This window comes from Pogoniulus pusillus, chromosome 22, assembly GCF_015220805.1.
Source record: "Pogoniulus pusillus isolate bPogPus1 chromosome 22, bPogPus1.pri, whole genome shotgun sequence".
NCBI lineage: Eukaryota > Metazoa > Chordata > Aves > Piciformes > Lybiidae > Pogoniulus > Pogoniulus pusillus.
This window is the reverse complement of record NC_087285.1, coordinates 10,140,793-10,164,552: the sequence shown is the minus strand read 5'-3', so window position 1 is coordinate 10,164,552 and position 23,760 is coordinate 10,140,793. Positions and strand designations below refer to the sequence as shown.

Genomic DNA, 23,760 nt, shown 5'->3' with positions numbered 1-23,760 from the left:
ACAGCAGCGCTGTGTGCTGATTTTACCATAAGCCTCCAGACACCAGCCAGAGAGGATTTGGAGCTACAGGAAAACCTCACCAGATAAAGTCTACACACATGCACTTGATCCAGCTTAAAGACAGTAGAACACCAAGTGACCAAAAAGATTGAAGCCAGAACATGGCTGAGCACTGGGAACATCTCAGAAGCACGAGTTCCACGTTCCCCAGAGGGTTGCACTTTCACTTCACTAAATTGCTGCATATTTGCTTTTTTCTGATGGCAGATTAGGAACTGTGTTTCCTTAAACCACCAGCTTTTGGCCAAGACACACACACCCTTCCTGGAGCCCTGCCAGCCCACACTTGAGGCAGAGGCAGGGCTGAAGAGCCACGTTCCAATCTGAGCTGCTCCAAGGAGAGCCCAGGAGCCAGCTCCCAGTAACAGCCAAGCACTCACCACAGAATCACAGAATAGTTTAAGCTGGAAAAGATCTTCAAGACCATCGAGTCTAACCATTAAGTCAGCACTGCAGGTCACCACTACACCATGTCTCTCAGCACCACATCTGCATAGCTTTGAAAACCCTCAAGGGATGAGGAACCTTGCCGAGAATGGTCAAGAGAGATCATCTTCTGCTCTAGAGTTGTCTGACAGGAGGTTGTAGTGAGGTGGCGGTAAGGAGGAGGAGGAAATACCCTCAAGTTGTGACAGGGGAGGTTCAGAATGGACATAAAGAACTATTTACTTACAGAAAGATTTGTTAAGCATTAGAACAGGCTACTCAGGGAAGCAGCGGGGTCACTGTCCCTGGAGGAGTTTCAAAGCCATGTAGATAATGGCACTGATGGGCATGGTTTAGTGATAGACTTGGCAGTATTAACAGGACTGAATGGTCTTAAAGGCCTCTTCCAGCCAAACAGTTCTATGATTCAATACAGACTCCACTACTGCCCTGGGCAACCAGGATGCAGGTCTTGATAACCCTTTTGGAGAAGAAATTTTTCCTTGTGTCCAACCTAAACCTTCCCAAGAGCAACTTGAGGCTGTTTCTTCTCATCACTTGTACAGATTCACAGATTGCATAAGGTTGGAAGGAATCCTTAAAGGTCATCTTGTCCACCTCCCCCTACAGTGACCTCCAGCTAGATCAGGCTGCTCAGAACCACATCAAGTCTGATCTTGAATGTCTTCAGGAGCAAGGCCTGAACCATATCCTTCGGCAGCCTGTTCATATTTCACCACTCATTGTGAAGAACTTCCTCCTAATGTCCACCCTAAAGCTACCCTGCAACTTTTCAGACCATTGTTGCTAATAAGTCAATATGTTGCCCAGGTAGGTGGCAGAGTCACCATCCCTGGAGGTGTTGAAGAAATACGTGGCCATGACACTTGGGAACATGGTTTAATGACCATGGTGGTGTTATGGTGAAGGTTGGACTCATTGCTCACAGATGGCTTTTCCAACCCAAACAGTTCTGTGATTCTATGATTCCTCAAGAGAGAGGAGGACAAACACATCCACAAGTCACACATCCCAGATACAAACACAGCTATGATTTCTGCTTGGGTTTTCATACCATTATTTCCAGCAAGCAGAGCTCTGGCATAGACACTGCCCACAGCCGTGGCTTGTGCTTCCACACGGATCCTGACAGGAATCCGCACAAGCTGCACCGCACAGGGGCAGGACCCGCGACTACGCCGCTCCCACAGCGAAGGGACCGAACCGCGGGCACTAAACACCGAAAAATAGAGCCGAGGACGACAGCAAACCCGCGAGTATCTCCTCCCTCCCCTGCCGCACATCCTGGAGCCAGGGCTGGCCAAAGCCCCAGTCCCCTGCACCTCCTCTCCCCCTCCCTTTGACCGCACACGGACAGTCAGACCCACCCGGTAGTGGCGACAGGCGCGCACTCCTCCCGCCCCGCAGCGGGATGAGCCGCCCGAGGCTGCGGAAGAGGGAGTAGAGGGGCTCGGTGGATGGAGGCTGGGGCGAGCCTGGTGGATGGGCTGCGTGGCGGCGGCATCCTCACAGCTGCTGCTCGCTAAAGGAGAGGGAAAAGGGGACGGGTAATGGGGAGTCTAGTGGTGGAGGAGGGCTGGGGGCATCCTCGCAGCTGCTTCCTGATGAAGGGGAAGCGGACTGGGGAGTAGGGGTGCTCCAGCTGTTGGAGGGGGCTTAAGGCATCCTCTCTGCTGCAGAAGGAGGAAAAAAAATGACAGAGGAATAGGGGCTCCGGTGGCTGGTGGGGACGGGGAGCATCCTCACAGCTGCTCCCCGATAAAGGAGGAGAAGGGGACCGAGGAATGGGGGCTCTGGTGTCTGAGGGAAGAGGACTTCAGGCTGTCTTATAAGAACCAAGAGGAAGAAGGGGAGAGAAGGAGAGAATCCCATCCAGGGGCCGTCCTCATGGCTGCTCCCCAATACAAACTAAGAAAAAAGGGTGTCCAGGGAGAAGAAAGAAGGGGGAAGGGAGAAGGAAGAGGGCAGAAACAAGAGGGGAGAAGACAGAGGCTCAGCTGTGGCCACCTCCCCCGCTTCAGTTACCTCAGCCCCGGGCCGAGGTGGGTGGGTGTGGGATGGGGAGTAACTCGGTGCATGCGCAGCTGCCTGCAGCTCTCCTTTCATTAAAAAAGAAAAAAAGAAGAAAAAATGAAAAAATAAAACAAAAGAAACCCACTAAAAGTTTTTTTAAAATCCCAAAAAGCTAAACCCGGAGCCTTTCCCATGCCCGGTGGAGCCATTCACAAGCGGCAGCCGCGCATGCGCAGTAGCGCCGCGGTGCCCACCCCATTCATAAGCGCCAGGGCCAGGCGCTTATGAATGGGGTGGGCACCGCGGCGCCAGTGCGCATGCGCAGAAGGCGCCGCTGCCCTCCCATTCATAAAAAAGCCATTTTTTTCCCAGGCAGCTGCGGCCGCCTCTGACAGCGCCGCGCTCGCAGGTCCCTTCCCTGCAGCTCCGGCCAGGATTTCCCTGCTTCCCCCCACCACCTCTTCCCTTCCACCTCCTCTACTTCGGATCCAGGATTAACTCGCCTATGGAGAGATGGTTTTAGCTGAATTCTTCAAAGTAAGTAGGAGATTTGTGTGGGGTTTTGGGTTGGGATTTTTTTTTGGTGTGCGAGATAAATATTTTGAAGTAGGGAAAAAATTAAGCCTGAGCCCCAGGGGGAGAACCTTGTGCTGTTTCTAGATGTGTTCATCTCATCACTTACCACTCAGTGATCATATTTCTGCTGGTGACTTTTCTAGCAGCAGTTATCTATAATTATCTGTAGAGAGGAGAGCTGCCTGGTGCTTCAGAGCCCAGAGGAGATTTCACCTCCTGAAGAAATCTCCCGTTTCTCGCAAAATTTCCGCCTGTTTTTCCTATTTCTGGCTCTTTTCTGTGTTGTCTCGTCAACATCTGCATTTGGTGGACGTATATGGCAGGCAGGTTTCACTGTACCGGCGTCGGGTTGGCTTGCAGGGCTTTCAGAGCAGCATAAAGCTTTTCCTTTTGCTGGTGAGGTGTCTTCTCCTTCATCCCTTCTTCCTCCCTTCAAAAAGAAGGAGAATTAGATGATCACCTGGGCTGACAAACAAGAACTGGCTGGCTTTTTGGTTTGGAATGTGAAAACTGATTTGAGACATTTCCTTTTCTTCCCAAAGCCTTGTTAGTGTCAAATAGTTGAGAGCTGTCTCCATAATAGGACACCTCAGCCACTGGTGTGTCAGATCTTTCCTGCCTGACCTTTGCTCTGTAGCATTTTATTTCATACAGCTGCCTTTTTTCCTGTCTGTTTGGCCTCACTGCCTTATTCCGTCCCTGTTCTCTTCCCTGGTTGGTTGTACACTTGGATGCTTCAGGTTTAAACCTAGATGGATTCTCTGGTTTTAAGGCTAGATAAGCACTAAAGATGTGTACCTAACATCATTCCATGAAGGTATAGGAAATCTGTGGTATAGGGAAGACAAGCCTGCCTTGGCTGCTCTTCTCCACCAACTGCGTAGCAAAGATAAGCCAGGATTTTATTCTCTGGTACCAGTCCTGGCATCACCAGAGGAAGAGAAGCCTAGAGACGACATGTTCTGAAAATTCATTGTCAGAAAGGGAATGGAAAAAACAGAAAAGGGGCATGTAAGAGGCACAAAGGTCTCAGAGGGAAGCAGGACTGGGACTGCAGACCTTGGAAATGGCAGTGCAAGAGGAGATCAGTGTTCAGCACAGCAGGAAAAAAGCTTCGCTCTTTTTTCCTTCAGCTAGCCAAGGGTCTGATTTCTTGATTTAAATCTTTTATAACCCCAAGTCTATCCTCAAAGGGTGAAGAGGAGAAGGAAAGAAAAGAGGAAAAGCATCCCTGGATTATCCAGAGGAGAAAAGGCATGTTCTAGATTGTCTAAAACTTCTTTACCAAACCATGCTCAGGGGAGAGCGTGTCATAAAACCAGCTCAGGAATTGCTGGGTAATTAGGCTAAGAAAAAACCCAGCTTCCTCAATATTAAGGCTTCCTCCCCCTTCTCTTTATTTGGGGCTGCCATTTGTGCAGGGAATCACAATGATCCTGATGACTTAGCTTCCCCCTTCTCCATATAAAAATGAATGATAGCAGGAGGAGGGGTGGCTCTCAGTTATTGGAACCCCACTGGGGATGTCTCGTTGATAAATGTGCCGTTTGCCAGGGGCTGCTGTGTTTGTTGCTGCTGGAAGGGACCCTACAGTGGTCGTGAAGGATTAAAAGGGCAATTTCTGAATGCTACAGCCTTTTGCAAATCCTCCATGAGGTGTGTGCAGGGCAGAAATTGTTTGTTCTCCTCCTGAAAACAGCAAAACAAAAGCTGGTTTCATGGAATCATGACTAATGCCCAAACCATACTAGGAAATGCAACGCCTCAAAAAGCGATTTCCACCCTTCCCCCCCCCAAAAAATAAAAAGGAAAGAAAAAATCCTGCTCTCAGACTTACTTGAAATAAATTTTACCACCCAAGCAAAAATTAATTCAGAATTCTGAGAGTTTTCCAGATATGCACCAGAAAAAAAAGCAGAAAATTCATTAATCATATTGATACACAGTTAACAATACTCAGCTCCCTCCTCGAAGCTGCCTTTTTCTAGGCAAGCAGCTGCACAGACATTGCTGGGGTTTATCATTTTTCAGTGTTTCTATCCTCTGAAAAATGCAACACAACCTAGCTCCTTGAGAAAACATAAAATCCTCCTAATATGGTGTTCATTCAGGACCATTAGCTTAATAGATCACACCCGAGCTTAGTTATTTGGCCTTAAAATAAATGTTCTTATCCCTCCCCTCAAAAAAAAGCAACCTTTAACTAAGAAACTGGAGTCACCAGAGCTCTGAACATGAATGGGCCAAAATGTGCTGGATCCATTCATGCCATAGGCACAGGCTGCAGCTGGACAGAGCCAGCTTCTTGAAAGTCTCCAGATCTCATTTCCCAGCTCCTGAATTTCTGTGCTCTGGCAGGAATTTAGTGGCTCCTTTTAAAAATGGCAGGTTTCCCGAACAAGCTCTCCCAGTTCTTTCTTTTTTTTTTTTTCCTTCTTTGGAATCACAAAGAAAATTCTAGCTGTGCTTAGCTGTCAGCTGTCCCTGGGTCAGGCTGATACAGAGTGGAACAAAAAGAATGAATAGCAATATTTTGTTTGTATTAATACATGGTTTATGGAAAAGAGCTTTCTCTTCTCTCCCCCCTCACCCCCCCTCCTTGTTTAAAGCATGTACAACCCAGCTCAAAATTTAGGCAGCCCAGCTCAGTCCTAATGAATCTCAACATTATAGAGTTGTTTTGGTTGGGAAAGACCTTTAAGATTATCCAGCCCAACCATTATCTAACTCTACCAAGTCCACCACTAAACCACGTCCCTCAGCACCATGTCTGGGCAGCTTTTAAGCACCTCCAGAGATGGAGATGAAACCATCTCCCTGAACAGTCTGTTCAAGTCTTTGGGAATCCTTTCACTGAAGAAGTTTCTTCTGACATCCAACCTGAACTTCCCTTGGTGCAACTTGAGGCAGTTTCACAGAATCACAGAAACATTCTGGTTGGAAAAGCCCCTCAGGATCACCAAATCCAACCGATATCCCTGCTCTGCGAAGTTCACCCTGAACCATATCCCCAAGCCCCACATCCAAATGACACATCCAGGGTTGGTGACTCCACTACCTCCCTGAGCAGCCCATTCCAATGTCTGGCCACTCTTGCTGGGATTTTCTTTTCTCTAATATCTAGTCTAAACCAACCCAGTTGCCTCTTGAAGCCATTCCCTCTTGTTCTATCACTGTTTACCTGTGAGAAGAGACCAGCACCAACCTCTCCACAATATCCTTTCAGGTAGCTGTAGACAGCAGTGAGGTCAATTTCCTCTCATCCTACCACCTGACACTTGGAGGGGAGACCAAGCCCCACCTGGATCCAACCTCCTTTCAGGGAGTTGTAGACAGTCAGAAGGTCTCCCTTCAGTATCCTCTCCTCCATACTAAACAACCTCAGTTCCCTCAGGTGCTCCTCACCAAACCTCTTCTCCAGACCCTCCACCAGCTTCCTTGTATTCAAAGTAATTACACCCAGAGAAGGACATACATTCTTAAGGACATATATCCTCAATTCATCATTTAAACACGATTCTGAACCACACACTGCAGATGTGCTCACTGGACAGTCTCCCTTAACTCCAAGTGTCCTCTTCCCTCATTAAAAGCTTTTATTGAACCTTTTGATTCCCATCGGGGTGTCCCCTGTCACTGCTGGCAGCTCTGGACAAGAGGATATCCTTTGTGCCAAACAAAGGCAACAGCAGAATTTGTTGCCTCATCACCAGCTCCTCCTCCCCTGGGGCGTTATTGATCCTTCTCTTGAGCCCCAGCCAGCAGGCTCCCAGTTCCTCCCAGCTCCACACTGTGAAGCCCTAGAGCTCTTCCCTTACACACACCTTTTGTTAGCTCTTGTATCAGAACCCCCAGCTCTGTTTTCAATGCATATCTTGGGTATTTCCCTTTTTTCCACCCAGTCAGGGGGAGGAAGTGGAGGCTGTTGGTGCAGCCTGGCCTCCAGCACCATGCTGAAGCCAGCAAGGCAGGATTTGTGCTCATCCCTGAAAACAGGCAATGCAGCAGTGCTCAAGGCTTTCTGGAGAAGGTTTTCCAGACTGTGTAACCAAATCAGCAGAGTAGAGGGAACAGCCATGAATATTCTAAGTAGGAATAGGATAAAAACAGGCATAAATCAGAGGGACTTTGCACTGGTTGCCAGTGACCAGCAGGATGAGGGAGGCAATTCTCCCCCTCTGCTGTTGTAAGACCCCACATGGAGCTCTACATCCACTCCTGGTGGCCCCAGCATGAAAAGGACACAGAACTGTTGGAGAGGGTCGAGAGGAGGCCATGAATATTAGAGAGCTGTAGAACCTCCTCTATGGGGACAAGCTGAGAGAGCTGTGACTATTCAACCTAGAGAAAAGAAGGCTCTGAGAAGTACCTGAAGGGGGCTACAGGACACCTGGGGAAGGACTTTTTCAAAGCCTTGTAGCGACAGGATGAGTGCAACAGCTTTGAGCTGGAGCAGGGGAGACTTAGACTGGAGATTAGGAAGAAATTCTTTGCAGTCAGGGTGGTGAGACACTGGAACAGGTTGCCCAGGGAGGTTGTGGATGCCCCCTCCCTGGATGTGTGCAAAGCCAGGCTGGATGGAGGCTTGAGCAGCCTAGTCTAGTGGAAGGCAGGAGAGTTGGAACTAGATGGTCTTTAAGGTCCCTTCCAACCCAAACCATTCTATGATTCTGAGCAGTGTTGACTTGTCCAGCCCTTGGCATACACCCAATGCCAAAGGAGGTTGCCTCTGTTTAGGATCATTTCTTTGTATTCAGACCTCTGTAAAGATTCTATTGGGGTTTTTTTTGTTGTTTGTTTCCTTCCTGCTGCCCATTGTGTCACAAATTCCTGTGTCCCACATAGCAAAGAACATAAGCAGATTTCTGCAGCACATTTACTGCAGCTGTTGCTCCCCAGAGGTTCATAAGGTGGTTGTCACATCTCCTTCAGATGCTGTCACTCAGCTGGTGCAGGGACAAGAACAGGTCTAGCACCATGGTAACCAAGAGGAGGTGTGACCCAGCTGTTAGGTGACAAGATTCAGAAGTCTCTGCTCTGTCCCCTCCCCATCACTGACCCATAGCAAGACTCCAGATGAGCAATCCAGGCCTTACCTCAACCTCAGTGCATGGCTCCCACTGGTAGCAGTTAGGGCCTGACCTTCCATTGCTCTGCGGTTATTTTTCCATCTATTCTTCACAAAAACTTGTGATGCTTCCACACTGGAAGAGTTCTGTGGGACCTGTGACCAAAAATTCTGATTGAACATTCAAGTTTGCTTCTCTCTGCTGCAATAAGAAGGCAACTCTTCCCATACCACCACTCTCCATCCCACCCAGGACCATTATAACCAGTACAGATATCCTAGAGCTCACCACCACAGCAACGGGCATCACCGCACCACTGGTGTGTTCTGCAGCAAGCTAATGTTACAGGGCACATGCCCAGACTCAGGAGAGGGGCTACCAAGGATGGCACAGAACATTCAGAGGACAATCAAGCACCAGCAGTCCCAGGAGGAGGTTTGGTTTGCTGATGCAAATGGCTCTTCCCTGGCACTGATGCTTTTCAGACACAACAGAAGGCAAGCCAAAATGATTCTTTGAATCTGAAACTTGTCCTGATGGAATGGCCCTTACTGGGGAAATGTCCCCCAGGATGGAGCTTCCTGTAACCTGATGTGGGCAAATCCAGAATCCCATTAAAGCATGAGATCACATGTTGATTTAATGTGACTGAAGGACCTTACAGATCTTTGGGGTCTGAAATAATACCAAAAGCATTTTAAAACAACAGTTGGCTTCCTACAACTCTAGGACATGTCATTATCCACCAGGGCAAGAGTCATTTTAAATTGGCAATATCATGGTGAGGAGCTTAATCAAAGGCTGTTGTGCAGTGAGGAACTGGGCTTGTGAAACCAATTCTCCTCCCTGGAACAAAATCCGTTCAGACTAGAAGGCTGGATGTGGTGAGCATCTGTGTGATCTCCCCGTGGCACAGAGGAGAAATTCTCTCTCAGTGGGAGGTGACATTTCTTCTTTTGGGTCACACCAAACCAAAAAATGCTCCAGGCTTGGGGCAGAGTGGCTGGAAACTGGTTGAGTGGGTTGGTTGACAGCAGTTGAAAATGAGGCAGTGTGTGCCCCAGTAGCCAAGAAGGCCACCAGCATCCTGGCTTGGATCAGCAATGGTGTCACCAGCAGGACCAGGGTGAGGATTGTTGTGTTCAGCACTGGTGAGGCCACAGCTCAAATACTGGGTTCAAGTTTAAGACCCTCACACCAAGAAGGACATTGAGGGGCTGGAGCAGGTCCAGAGAAGAGAAGCAAAGCTGGTGAAGGATCTGGAGAACAGGTCTGGTGAGGAGCAGCAGAGGGAACTGGAGTTGTTTAGTCTGAAGAAGAGGAAGCTAAGGGCAGACCTCGTTGCTCTCTGTGGCTCCCTGAAAGGAGGAGGGAGACAGGTAGGACTGGTCTCATCTCCCATGGAACAAGTGATAGGACAAGAGGAAATGGCCTCAAGTTGCACCAGGGGAGGTTTAGGTTGGACATGAGGAACAGTTTTTTCCCCTTGAGGGTTGTCCCAGCCTGGCCCAGGCTGCCAGGGCAGTTATGGAGCCCCCATTTCCAGAGGGGTTTCAAAGCTGTGGAGGTGTGGTGCTGAAGAACATGGTTTAGTGGTGACCTGGCAGTGCTGGGTTAGTGATTGGGCTCCATGATCTGTAAGATCTTTTCCAGCCTGAACAATTCCATGATTCTGTGAGAATTTCAGAAGGAAGCCCTCCCAGTGTCAGAACTTCCTCACGGATTTTGTTCCTGATGCACACTGTCAGAAGATTGCCTGGAGAATTGGAGGCAGGGAATTGGTGCCCGTGCTGATGCTGTAATTAACAGCTACTGATGGTCACAGATGAGCTAATCCTGTTTACAGGGATTCTGAGGGGGGATATTTTTTTCCTCAATTAAAGTGCTATTTGCTGCCAGGCTGGATTGGGGCAGGGGATGACAAAAGCACTGCATAGGGTTTGGTAACTTTGGGAAAGTTATGGGGCTTAGGTACCTTAAAACTCCTTTTCCACTTCATTTTTATCTCATCTTCTAGTTGTCCTTTTCAGAGCTTCAGTCCTCAGGAGATGACACATATTGTTGTATTCAAGCTGAGCAATTCATTCAGTACCTACAGGCAGCATCCAACTGCCCTGTCTGTAGGGGTGGTCAAGGGCAAGTTGGATGAAGACTTGAGCAACCTGGGCTAGCAGAAGGTGTCCCTGCCCATGGCAGGAGGCTTGGAACTGGGTGATATTGAAAGTCTCTTCCAACCCAAACCATCCTATGAATCTATGTAAGGGAAGATCTGTTCACAACAGCAACATAACAGCAGTGAGCCAGCAATGTGCCCTCATGGCCAAGAAGGCAAATTGTATCCTGGGGTGCATAAAGAAGAGTGTGGCCAGCAGGTTCAGACAGGTTCTCCTCCACATCTCCTCTGCCCTAATGAGGCCACATCTGGAATACTGGCTCCAGTTCTAGGCTCCCCAGTTCAATAGACAGGGAACCACTGGACAGAGTCTAGTGGAAGCTACAGAGATGCTGAGGAGCACCTGGAGGAGGAACAGCTGAGAGACCTGGGGCTGTTGAGCCTGGAGAAGGGCAGCCTGAGAGGGGATCTGATCGATGCTCTTCAAGAGCTGACAGGTTGGGGGACAAGAGGCTGGGGACAGACCCTTGTCAGTGGTGTCCAGTACCAGGCAGAGGTGGTTCCTGGTGGGGAAGTGAAAGACCTGGTATCCTAGTTCTGGAGTGAGAATGAGCTTTCCTGCTGCTGAGCAGACATCTTAGCAGACCCTTCTATGAACAGTCACAGGGCATCCTGGGGTCTGCCTGCAAACCAACTGCATTTCAAAGGCTGCCTTGCTTGTGTTGTTCCAGTCATCCCAGAATAGTTTCAGACTGGTTGCAGCTGCATTTTTTTCCCTCTGGGGAATACACCAACCACAAAAGCTCAAGTTATGATGTCCCAAAGGATCTTTCAGGGAAGTCACTGGGATCTGTGCGTGGAGCCAGGCAGGCACAGCTCATCCTGCAGGACTTCACAGGAGCAACCCAGCTTCTTGGCTTGCTGCTGAAGCAGCACAAGCCCTTAACCTAAGAACTTGACTGAATTCTTCTTCTTTACCATGAGAGATAAAATTCTTCTCCTGGGATGAAGGCATAAAGCTTAGATGTGCTCAAGGCAGGTGCCAGTGGAAGCACGCAGGCACAAAAAAAAAGAAGCAACCACACCATAAAATATCATCACTGGCATCCAGGCAAGTCCCCATGGAGGAGAAACCTCCTCCCAGAACAAACACCACTCTCTAGCTCAGCACTGGAGATGTTTGACCTGGATCTGTCACCACCAATCTTGCTGCACTGCTGAAACCTCTGGCGACAAGAGCAGCAGCAGCAGCAATGTAGTCATGGTCCTTGGAAAAGTCCATAAAGATCAGAAATTTGCGGCTCTTAAGAGTAGTTGGAGAGATGAGAGCAGCCAACTGGAAGCCCTCTGCTCAGGGGTGAGAAGATAGAGAAGGTGGTGAAGGACAATGTGCAGCAGGAGCAAAAATATGGGTAGGGTTTGCACTGGTGGTGTTTGAAAGGAGAGCTTCAGCAAGAGAGGCTTTGTGTCCAGAGCAGGGGTGGGAATGAAGAGAGCTGGGTCTTGTTTGACTGTCTTTGCTCCAGAGGTTAGAACGAGAGAAGCACAGAGTCATCTTGGTTGAGAAAGACCTTTAAGAGCACCATGCCCAACCATTCTTTAGTTCTACCAAGGCTAGGGCTAAGCCACATCCCTCAGCATCACATCTCCACAGTTTTTAATCCCCTTTTGGGATGGGGACATCACCACTGCACTGAGAAATCTGGTCCAGGCCTGGACAGCCCTTCTAAGGAAGAAATTATTCCTCATGTCCAACCAAAACTTCCTCTGGAGCAACTTGAGGCCATTTCCTCTTATTCTATCACTTGTTCCATGGGAGAAGACACCAGTCCCAACCTGGCTGCAACCTCCTTTCAAGGAGCTGTAGGAGCCAGAAGGTCTCCCCTCAATCTTCTCTTCTCCAGACTTGTTACCAAGGTCCCCCAGCTGCTTCTCACCAGCCTTGTTCTTCACCAGCTTCCTTGCCCTTCTCTGGACCTGCTCCAGCTCCTCAATGTACTTTTTGGAACAAGTCCCACAGAATTTTATTCAAGTAGATCCTGTGGCCAAACAACTGCAGGGGAGATGAGTTTGTCTTGCTCTGCAGAAACATTTCCCCTGTTAGAATGACAGTTCAAAGCTGAATTGTAATCAGAAGCTGATGAACAATTTCCAGCATTCCCTGTCCTGAAGTGGGAGCTTCAGTCTAGGGTTTGACTCCCTTCTGGGATAATTACCTCTGCCATCCTGATTAGCATTATCTCAGCTAAGCCACCTTTAATATCTGTCTGCATATGGCCATGTCTGTGTCCCTGGGGTTTGGGTGTGCTCAGAGGGCCTATGGCTCTAATCCTTCTCCAAATTAATCTGATGACATAACTTCCATGGGATGTCATTGCTGCTGCTGGACCGTGCAGCTCCAGAGCTAATGGAAAGCCAAAGCCCCAGCTCCTGGATGCTGCTTCCAGGATAGAAACAAAGAATTTTCCTTTAAGATCACTGGGTCCAACCATCCTGACTCCACCGAGGCTGAGACTAAACCATGACCACTCAGCACCGCATCTCTGCCTCTTTGTAATGCCTCAAGGGATGCAGATTCAGCCACCTCCCTGGGCAGCCTCTGCCAGTCTTTGAGAACCATTTCAGTAAAGGACTTTCTTCTAATCTCCAACCCAAACATCCTCTGGTGCAAGGCTGTTTACTCTTACAGAATCATAGAATCAGTCAGGGTTGGAAAGGACCACAAGGATCATCCCTACCCTAGAGCAGGCTGGCCAGAGCCTCATCCAGCCCGGCCTTAAAACACCTCCAGGGATGGAGCCTCAAACACTTCCCTGGGCAACCCATTCCAGGCTCTCACCACTCTCATGCTGAACAGCTTCCTCCTCACATCCAGTCTGAATCTCCCCACCTTCATCTTTGCTCCATTGCCCCTAGTCCTGTCACTACCTGATAGCCTAAAAAGTCCCTCTCCCAGCTTTTTTTTAGGCCCCTTTCAGATACTGGAAAGCCACAATAAAGTCACCTCAAGGCCTCCTCTCCTCATCTCCAGGAGGCCTGATCTAGGGTAGGGTGTCTAGGTGGCTGGTACTAGATGATCCTTGTGGTCCTTTCCAACCCTGACTGATTCTACGATTTTCTTGTCTTGTCACTCATTCTTTGGGAGGACAGACTGGCCCCCAGCACACTCCAACCTCAGAGTGCAGAGGTTGTTTCAGTATGAGAGAGGCAGTGAAGGCAGGGGACACAAGGGAGCAGACAGACAGAGAGGCTGAGAACATCACTGCTCAGCATGCCACCATTTCCTCCACCTACCTTCCATCTAATGTCAGCTCTGCTGCACTTCCTCTCAGCAGCCAAGACAGCTGCAGCTCTCTCCTTAGAATAAAAAAAGCCCACAAAAAAACAAAAACCCAGAACACAACAGCAACAAAGCAACCCCACAAACAACCAAACTAAGCACGAAACACACCCAAAATCTTCTGTGACAGCAAAGTCTTCCTGCAAACAGAGCACCTAGGAGATGCATCACTGCCTGCTTTGCTGAACTCTGGCCTGCAGTGAGTGCTTTTTATATCCCAGAATCACCCAATCAGGGAATCATTTTGGTTGGTAGAGACCTTTAAGACCATCAAGTCCAACCATCAGCCCACACGGTTAAGCCATGTCTCTCAGCACCACATCTCCACAGCTTTGAAACACCTCCAGGGATGGGGACTCCACCGCTGCCCTGGGCAGCCTGGGCCAGGCCTGGACATCCCTTTTGGGAAAGAGATTGTTCATTGTGTCCAACTTAAACCTCTCGTGGCTCATCAACCTGCATTCTGGTGTGCAAAAGAAATTTCATGTTTCCCCTCTATGTGCATTCTGTTGTCAGAATCATCACTTCTTTTTAAGTGGAATTTTGACCCCAGGGATTATTTGGATTCATTGGGATTTTGACTTCTATTGAGTCCAGGGATGGTGAAGTCACCATCCCTGGAGGTGTTCAAGAAACACATGGACATGGCACTGGGGGATATGGTTTAGTGACCATGGCAGTGTTGGGTTGACAGTTGGACTGAACGATCTTAAAGTTCTTTTCCAACCAAAATGATTCTACCATCCTATTTTTTACACATAGTAAGTAGCAGTAAATGCTCTAAACACTCTCTTGTTCCTCAAGTCAATGAGCTATGAATAATAAAACAAAAACCATTTCATATCAATGGCCAAGACCCAGCAGAGGATTTTAACTGGTGAAGAGAATCAGCATAAAGACTGCATGACAATTATCACCCTCCCTGCTCAATAAAGCTTCTTCCATCTCCTCCTCTGCAGTGGATAGAAGGAGCCTAGAGGGCAGGACATGGTGCCTGCATGTAGAGGGGGCACGTGCCATGCTGCCGGTGCCACCCTGCCCCCTGCTCCCCAGCCTCAGCCCACTCTGCTCTTGATCCCAGGAGAACTGGCAGGTTTTCAAGCCCTCCAGTGACAAGTGATCAATCAAAGCAATCATTTCTAGATATAATAGTGGGCTCTAGAAACATTTTTCTGTGGGTAAAAGCACATTTCCCCTATTCCTTCCAAAACCACAGGGTTAGCTCATGCTCCAGTTGGGTTTTGTTCAGTGGGGGATGTGCTCCTGCAATGTAGATGAAGCCTTTCACACACACACATCTCATACGTGGCTTGGTTAGAACGACAGAATCAGTGGAGTTGGAAGAGACCTTTAAGATCATCCAGTCCAACCATTAATCCAGCACTGCCAGGTCACCTCAGCACTACATCTCCATGGCTTTGGAACACCTCCACAGATGGGGGCTCCACCACTGCTCTAGGCAGCCTGGGCTATGCCTTGACAACCCACTTCATAGAATTGTGGAATGCTTTGGGTTTGAAAGTTCCAAACCCCCTGCCACGGACAGGGACACCATCCACTAGATCAGGCTGCTCAAGGCCTCCTCTAGAGAGCCCTTGAACACCTCCAGAGAGGAGGCATCCAGGACCTCCCCGAGCAAGCTGTTCCAGTTTTACCACCCTCACTGTAATGGATTTCTTCCTAATCTCCAGACTAAATCTCCCCTCTTCCAGCTCAAAGCCACTGCACTGCAAGCCCTTGCAAAAAGTCCCTCCCCAGCTTTCCTAACCTGTCCCCATAGCGGAGGTGTCCAGTCCTCTTCTGGGGAAGAAATTGTTCCTCATGTCCAACCTAAACCTCTTTTGGCATGATCTGAGGCCACTTTAGTTGGGTGCAGTTTTTCCCTGGCTGTTTTCAGGCTGCTGGCCACAAAAAAGCTTTGGTGCTGCTGGAAAAGGTTAATTTGTTTGTTGGAACACCAACAGCTGGCGGTGCCTCAAGCCCTTCACCATTTCCTTTCTCTCCATCCCAGAAGCTTTTTCCCATCCCGCAACTGGCTGGGCAGCTTTACTCCCAGCTTCTTTAAACTGCTCTCCAGCACGATATTATTTATGAATAAAGGTCACCCCTTGAGGAAATGGCACATCTAGCAGCAAACAATGTGCACTTTCTAAATCTGAACCCAGCCATTTCCGTTCTTTGATTTAAGTTTAGTTACTTCCTGTGGTTTCTTGTCCTACGCCGCCGCTGAATCCTTGGATGGGCTCCAGGAGAAATTGCACTCTTTCAATGAATCCAGAAAGTGCAGCAGCAGGCAGCTTAGCTACTACAGCTAGTAAACAGCGCTTCGACTCGCTCCTACAGACCCACAGGGTGCCTTGGGTTGGAAGACACCAAGAACTTGCTCCTCGTGTCCAACCTAAAATCACCCTGCTCCAGTTTCAAACCGTTGTCCCTCATCCTGTCACCACAAGCCCTTCTGAACAGTCCTTCCTGTGGTCCTCTTCAGATACTGAAATGCAGCTCTAAGGTCTGCCCAAAGCCTTCTCTTCTGTGCACTGAATAGCCCCAACTCTCCCAGCCTGTCCCCATAGCAGAGGTGCTGCAGCCCTCCCATCATTTCTGTGGCCTCCTTTGGACCCTCCTCTGGAGAAACACTCCATGTTCCTCTTGAGTTGGGGGTCTCATAGCTGGAGGCAGCACTCCAGATGAGGTCTCATCAGAGTGGAGGGGCAGAATCCCCTCTCTCCATCTGCTGCCCACACTGCTTTTGATGCAGCCCAGGATGACACTGACCTTCTGGGCTGCAAGTGCCCGTTGCTGGCTCATGTCCAGCTTCTCACCCATCAGTTCACTTAGTGTTTGGAAGAGGAGTGACTAATTACCTGCATGAGGTGACACATCAACCAGACCTCTGTGTGGTCTGCTCAGCTGCTCCCACTTTGGTTGCAATTAGCCAAGATCCAAGCAAGAGCTTCTACTTCCATGCTACAGCTGGAAGCAGCCCTGGAAAGCAGTGGTTTCTGATGGAGATCAGATATGTCCTCACTGCAGCCAAGCCACCCTCCTGCAGACAGGTTCTGGGTTGGCAAGAGCAATGGTGGTCATTCTCTTCTCTATGGGAACATGTTAGAGCAAGAGGGAACAGCCTCAAGTTGCACCAGGGGAGGCTAGCCCCACGCCTAGTAGAGTTGGAGAATGGACTTGATGATCTTAAAGGTCTTTTCCAGCCAAAATGATTCTGTGATCCTATGATTCTAAAGTCTCTGGATCAAAGACAGCCAAACAAGACTCTCCAATCCCACCCCTGCTCTGGACACAAAGTCTCTCTTGCTGAAGCTCACCTTTAAAATGACATCAGTACAAACCCTACTCATTTTTGGTGCTCATTCTGCACATGGTCCTTCACCTCCTGCTCTGTCTTCTCACTCCTGAGCAGAGGGTTTCCAGTTAATCAGGTCTCACCTGCACATTCCAAAGCATCTTTGTACCAAGCCAAGGCTCCTACAAGCCATGATTTTGCATTTTAACATCAAGGTCAATTAGGGAAAGCCCTCAAACTTTAGGTGGGTCATTTCAGGTGGTTTACTGACAAAGTTACACGTGAACATCCACCAGTAGCCCCGAGATGAGCAGTAATATAGATGAACAGGCATATCAGGAGCCTGCAGCTCCCAACACCAGAATCAGAGAATTCTTTTGAATGGAAAAGCTCTCTAAGATCATCCAGTCCAACTGTCAATCCAACACCACCATCCCCACTAAACCACATCCCCAAGTGCCACATCCACACGTTTCTTGAATGCCTCCAGGGATGGTGACTCCGCCATCTCCCTGAGCAGCCCATTCCCATGCCTGACCAGAAAAGAAATTGTTCTTCACATCCAACCTAAGCCTCCCCGGTGCAATTTGAGGCCATTTTCTCTTCTATCATCTGATACTAGCGATAAGAGACCAACCTCCACCTCACTGCAATCTCCTTTCAGGGAGCTCTAGAGAGCAATGAAGTCTCCCCTCAGCCTCCTCTCATCCAGACTTCTCACACCAGTTCCTCACCAGCCCTGTTCTCCAGAACCTTCACCAGTTTTGTTGCCCTTCTCTGGGCTCACTCCAGCCCCTTAATGTCCTTCTTGGAGTAAGAAGCCCAAAACTGAACCCAGTATTTGAGGTGCAGACTCACCTGTGCCCAGTACAGGGAACAGTCACTTCCCTGGTCCTGTTAGACACGAGGTCAGGAAGAGAAGCACAGCAGCAAAGCAAGACTGAAGCACTTTACACCCGTCCAGGTGCTCTACCTCTTAAAACCTTCTGCATGATAACCAGCCCCAAATGAGAGCCCTGTGTGGGCAGGCATTGCAGGGTCCCTCATTAACCACCTGCTCTTTCTCTTCCCCTACACTTTTCTTTCTCCTTTCTCCCCTCCAGATCACGTAAGAGCAGATTTCTCACCCTGGATCAGACTGCTTCATCCATGGAGCCCCGGATTCCCCACAGCATCACTGTTGTCCCCAACTCCATGATGGTCCAGCCTTTGCTGGACAGTCGTATCCCCTACGGGCGGCTGCAGCATCCCCTCACCGTCCTGCCCATTGACCAGATGAAGGCAACTCATGTGGAGAACGATTACACTGACAACCCCACCGCTTCCCAGCTGGCAGCTCAGAAGCATCCTCGAGCCCCCCATGAACTGGCTTTGACCAACCAGCAGGTCCAGCGCTGCGAGCAGGACGTCACCCACCCCTGGATTTCCTTCAGTGGACGCCCCAGCTCTATCAGCAGCAGCAGCAGCACATCTTCAGACCAAAGGCTCTTGGACCACATGGCCCCAGCACCCGTGGCAGAGCAGTCCTCCCCCAGAGCGGTCCGCATCCAGCCCAAGGTGATCAACTGCAAGCCCCTGGACCTGAAGGAACCTGTGTCTCAGGAACTGGACAAGCACTTTCTGCTGTGCGAAGCCTGCGGGAAGTGCAAGTGCAAGGAGTGCGCATTGCCCCGGACTCTGCCCTCCTGCTGGGTGTGCAACCAAGGCTGCCTCTGCTCGGCGCAGAACCTGGTCAACTACTCCACCTGCATGTGTCTCGTCAAGGGCATCTTCTACCACTGCACCAATGAGGATGATGAGGGCACGTGTGCTGACCACCCCTGCTCCTGCTCCCACTCAAACTGCTGCGCCCGCTGGTCCTTCATGAGTGCCCTCTCCCTGGTGCTCCCCTGCTTGCTCTGCTACCTGCCAGCCACCGGCTGTGTCAAGCTGTCCCAGAGATGCTACGACCAAGTAAGCCGGCCCGGATGCAGATGCAGAAACACAAACAGTGTCATCTGCAAGGCGCTGCCAGAGGGCAAAGGCAACAGGGCAGAAAAGCCTTTTTGATGGTTTGAGAATAGGATGCTCCACAGAGGGGGCTGACCTTGGCTCTTTTTAACATAACCTGTGGTCTGAGGGGAACGTTTGACCTTCAGAGAAAGCAGAAGCAACTCTTCCCACAAACTGAAGCACTTTGGGCTATTTATGGGTTTGGGACTGGTCAGAATTTAAAGAGATGGGGCCAAAGAGGAATCTTAATGTAGAGTGAAGGCTGAACACCTACATACAGCATGAAGTACAGCTGCTCCCAACAGGAACCAGGAACTGCTGGCTTGGCAGGCACAGCTGCATGAGCAACACCCATTCCCAGATGCAAAAAGCTGTGTTGGAGTCACGTCAGGGTGGGCTTCTTGGTTTTGCTTTCTTTCCAAACCCTGATTTGCTACCAGCAGCCTGTTAAAGGTGGTGGATTAACTTCTTCCACCCTTCTTCCCTGCCTGCTCAGTGTCTGAAGGTCCAGCTGCACCTGAAGTGCAGGTTTCTCCAAAGCTTTCTGTGTCGCTCAAAGGTTTTGAACCAGAAATGAAGCTACAGGTCAGTTGTTGAAGGGTCTTTTGTCATTTAGACACATTGCTTTCCTTGAACCCACTTGGCCACATGGATTTGGACCTCCTTCTTCAAGCAAGGTGTTATCAAACTGGTTTCTCCCCAGGAAAAATAGTAGCAGGATGTGTCAGAGTAGTGGTACCAACATGGTATTGTTCTGCCTGCAAAGCCCATGCATAGCATCAGGCTTCACTCAATGGAATATTTGGTTTACATTCAGCTGCTCCAAGAGGATTTTGGCCAAATCCCATTTCCCCAAGGCATGTGCTGGAGCAAAGGGGATCTTTACCACACCATGACGTGAAGACATTCAGTGTTTGTTTCTCTCAGCCTCTTAAGCTCTACTCAGCAGTCACAAAGCTCAAGTGCACGACACACCCAGGTGTATTTTTATAGGGATACCAACCCAGCACCTCCTCTCCTGGAACAAGCTCTCTTTTGCTCCTTAAATATTCCAATTTTTAGAGTGGTTTTGGTATGGGGGGTGAATGCCATTTGCTTGAAGTACAACCCATTCCCCCACCTCTATTGCTGCTGGTCAAACTTTGCCTCCTCTGTACAGAAGTGTCTTTTTCAAGTGTAAAGAATGCTTCTCGTGTTTATTTTAGTGTTAACAAACACCAGGAAAAGCCAAGGGAGGGCAGAGAGCTTGTTTAAAGAAAGTGCCCATGGCTTTGAGCAAGAGAGTATCAATGGCTTTGCCCATGTGTTCATCCTAGTGCTGGCTCTGCATTCCCTCAGGATGCAGCAACACTTCAGGATGCAGTAAGCCCTTTCTCTCGACAACTACAAGGTGCTAAACACAAACCTTTGTCCAAACATGCAACACCGATCAGCAGGTAGGTACTTGTTGTGTGCAGAAAACTGAGCTAGACTCTTCTTTTTCCTTCCTTTTTTGTTTTAGTGAGAGGAATTTTCCTCAGTCAATGCACAGCAGTGACAGTGAAATGTCATCTCTAATTAGATAAGCAATAGGCAGAGCTCATGTAGCATTTCCAGGAATCCCATTTGCTTGGCTGCAGTACAGTTGCTGCGTGGATGGGTTGGCAGGAGCATCCTGATGGGACTTCTGGTGTCTCTTTGTTTTCAGAATTCATTTAACCTGCATGACTCGGGGGTTGCTTAGGCTTAGAGGTACTGGTTGAACAAGGAATTGAAAAACCAAAAGACCAACTTTCTGTTTACAACATTTGCTGGCTTGTACATAACACATCAGAGAAAAAAGGGATACTACATCTGTCACCAGATCCCAGTTCCTAGGGTTTATCCTTTCATTGACTGCATGGGGACACAGAATACCAAGGTGGAAGGGACCTCAAGAATCATCTGGGCCAACCTTTCTAGGTGACAGTGTAGCAGAAATGAGATGGCCTAGCAACCTATCAAGCTGAGTCTTATAACTGTCCAATGTAGGGAAAAGCCCCTGCTTCTCTTGAGAGCTGATTCCAATGGCACCAGAGAGAAGGAAGCAGGTGAGGATCCAAAGCTTCATTTCTTGTCTTGCACAAATTGGAGGGGGAAAGGTAAAAGGAAAATCAACCCCTAAACTGGCTGAACTGTTGGTCGAATGTAGAAGATATTCTATTTCATAAGATAAATCATTCTCCCGAGATGCAGACAGGCTAGAAAACACAGCAGGAGAAGGTATCAACCTGCTGCCCTCCTCTCTTGAGACCATATGTATCCAAATGGCCTCCACTTCTGGCTGTTTTGCCTCTGACCCTCTGTCCCTAGCTGTTCCTGGGGAGTCTGAGCTGAGAAGCTGCAAGAGCAAAGCCCCACAGGCAGCACTGATGCATGGTCCTTGCAAGCAAACGCACGGCTGAAGTGGTTGCCACTGTGCCAATCTACACTCATGTATATACACCCGGCAAGCCTCCAGGGGGTTGCTGTCACTGTACATAGCTGTAAACTATTTCTCTGTTGGGTTCTTTTCATATCTAAGTCCTGCAGTGGTGTAAGGTGACCCCCACCATGGGCTGTAAAACATTAGTGGATATGTTAGAGCAGTGGTAAATGTAGCAGAGCAATCTTCCCTCTTCTTCTTGGTCTCCTGACATAGTAGTAGGACTCTGCTCCATCAGCTCCTGGCCCAAGGCCTGGACAGAAAGTGTCAAGCACTTTGCAGAGCACTTGGAATGGTTCAGGGTCAGCTGTAATAGGGGCTCTGCTATCGGTGCTGGCCATGGGGCTGGCAGAGGGTACGATCCAGTCAATGTCTTTATTTTTCTCTCTTCCCCCATCCAATTCCCTTATCCCAATGCCTTTCCTTCCCCTATCCCAATGCCTCTCTTCTCCCATCCCAACATCTCTATTCTCCCATTCTAACACCTCTATTCCTCCATCCCCTTTTAAGGTACTTGGGTTTTCTGCCACCCCTGAGACATACATGGGCATGGTGCTGTGTAACCTCAGCCCCAGCTCTGGCCATCCTCCCGCTGGGCCAGGTGCCCTCTTGCAGACTGAAATCCAGCTGCTGAACAGCACAATCCTTGGGCACATTTGCTTGGTGGGGTGGGACAAAGGCTAGAGGGGAGGCAACAGCATTTCTCCCCAGACTGGGCACCGTGCCAGCACAGAGGAGGATGCCAGGGTGGTCAAGCTTTGCCATCCTGAACTACTAATGGCTGTAACAGGTTCATTGATGGGCCTTACCCTCTGCATGTGGGCAGCAGCTGATGCCCACAAAGCAAGAAGGGGTACCTTTATGGGGCACTGACCGTGTGATGCCACTTCCCTAGCTGGCATGGCTTCACTAGACAAATAAACCATGACTGAACTTTCCTCCCCTGTGGCTACATGGAGTAGCTACTAAATCCATACCATTGCTCCCCAGCTTTTCCACCTGGATGAGCCCTCACAGCACTGGGTATTCCCCCTCCAACGCTTGGACACACTGGGAAAGGTTCCCCCCCCTCTTCTCCTGGTTGCCACCTCACCATATCTACACCCTGAGAAGTTACTACAGAAGGTTTTTTTCCTTTGTATAGAATATTTATTTTGAAGCTCTATTTTAATAGTATTTATTTTAGAAAGTCTACTATTGTAAGAGTTCTTCTGTTGGTGAAGAAAAAACCAAGTACTGATGAATGTACTGATCTAGAAATTATATATATATATATTAAAAAATATATATTGTTAAATATAGCCATGGCTGCTGTGGTTTTTAGAACAACAAATCCCAAAGAATGGTTCTACCAGTTATTCTACAAACAGGGAGTGGCCCAAAAGGAGTTATTTGATACTGCATACAGCAGGAGGAACCAGGGGAGATGAGAACCAAGGTGGGATAACCTGCTCTGGGGATATCAGCTAATGGTGCAAATCCAAGCTGGGTGGAAAATGGGAGGAGAGCAGCCCTGAGAAGGACTGAGGTGGTGGGTGGAAAGCTGGGCATGAACCAACAACTTGTGCTCATAGCACAGAACCAGTCATGTCCTGCTTGAATGCCGTGGCCAAAGCATGGAGGGACCATGTGAGATAGGGAGGAAGGCCAGAGGGCAAGGCCAGCAGGACTCTACCCCCCTGCTGCCTTCCCTTGTGCTCAACCTGACATTAACAGTGTAGGCACATGGCCCCAGACAGCTGTAAGTCTCATCATTTATGAGTCACAGAATCCCCAGTTCCCACCACAGTGGGGGCTAGAAGGGACTTCTGGAGATCATCCAGTCCAACCCCTCTGAAAAAGCAGAGGCACCCATAGCAGCTTGCCTGGAATCACAATGGCATGGTGGCTTGGAAGCTCTCCAGACTCCACCACCCTCCAGTGGCTCCAGCACACTCACACCAAAGAAATTTCTCTTCCTGTTCAGACAGAACCTCCTGGGTTCCACTTTGTGCCCATTGTCTCTTTTTCTGTCACTGGGCACCAATGAAAGAGCCTGACCCCATCCTCCTGACCCTCTTTACAGTGCCCACAGCTTTGCACCCCCTCAACTTCTGCTGCCACCTTCTGTGTCACCATCATCATGTGAGACTGATATGAATAAAGTATCTGGGTCATTTTCCACTGTTCCTGTTATTTCTTTGCATGCACCTTGCAGCTATATATTCACAGAATTATTTCAATTTAAAAAAGCCCTCTAAGATCATCCAGCCCAATCATCAACCCAACACCACCACGGCCATCCAACCATGTCCCCATGTGCCATGTCCACACATTTATTGAACACCACCAGGACTGGGGACTCCACCACCTCCATGGGCAGCTTGTTCCAATGCCTGACCACTCTTGCAGCAAAGAAATTGTTCC

General features: G+C 49.1%; 1 protein-coding gene and 1 long non-coding RNA gene across 2 annotated transcripts in view; one reads left to right on the top strand and one right to left on the bottom strand.

Moving 5' to 3' along the window:
- Positions 1 to 1,886: 1,886 nt before the first annotated feature.
- LOC135185168 (uncharacterized) overlaps positions 1,887 to 23,760 on the bottom strand; it is a 30,234-nt gene continuing 8,360 nt past the window's right edge. Inside the window, exons 2-4 of the long non-coding RNA XR_010306383.1 lie at positions 8,193 to 8,320; positions 3,203 to 3,526; positions 1,887 to 2,606 (exon numbers count right to left, since the gene is read on the bottom strand). This is a non-coding gene — a long non-coding RNA (uncharacterized LOC135185168). The remainder of the gene's footprint in view (positions 2,607 to 3,202; positions 3,527 to 8,192; positions 8,321 to 23,760) is intronic.
- On the top strand, positions 2,912 to 22,655 carry SPRY4 (sprouty RTK signaling antagonist 4). Its single transcript, XM_064161672.1, has 2 exons — positions 2,912 to 3,057; positions 18,023 to 22,655. Exon 2 carries the CDS (start codon positions 18,069 to 18,071, stop codon positions 18,966 to 18,968), a length of 900 nt encoding a protein of 299 aa, XP_064017742.1. The 5' UTR covers positions 2,912 to 3,057; positions 18,023 to 18,068; the 3' UTR covers positions 18,969 to 22,655.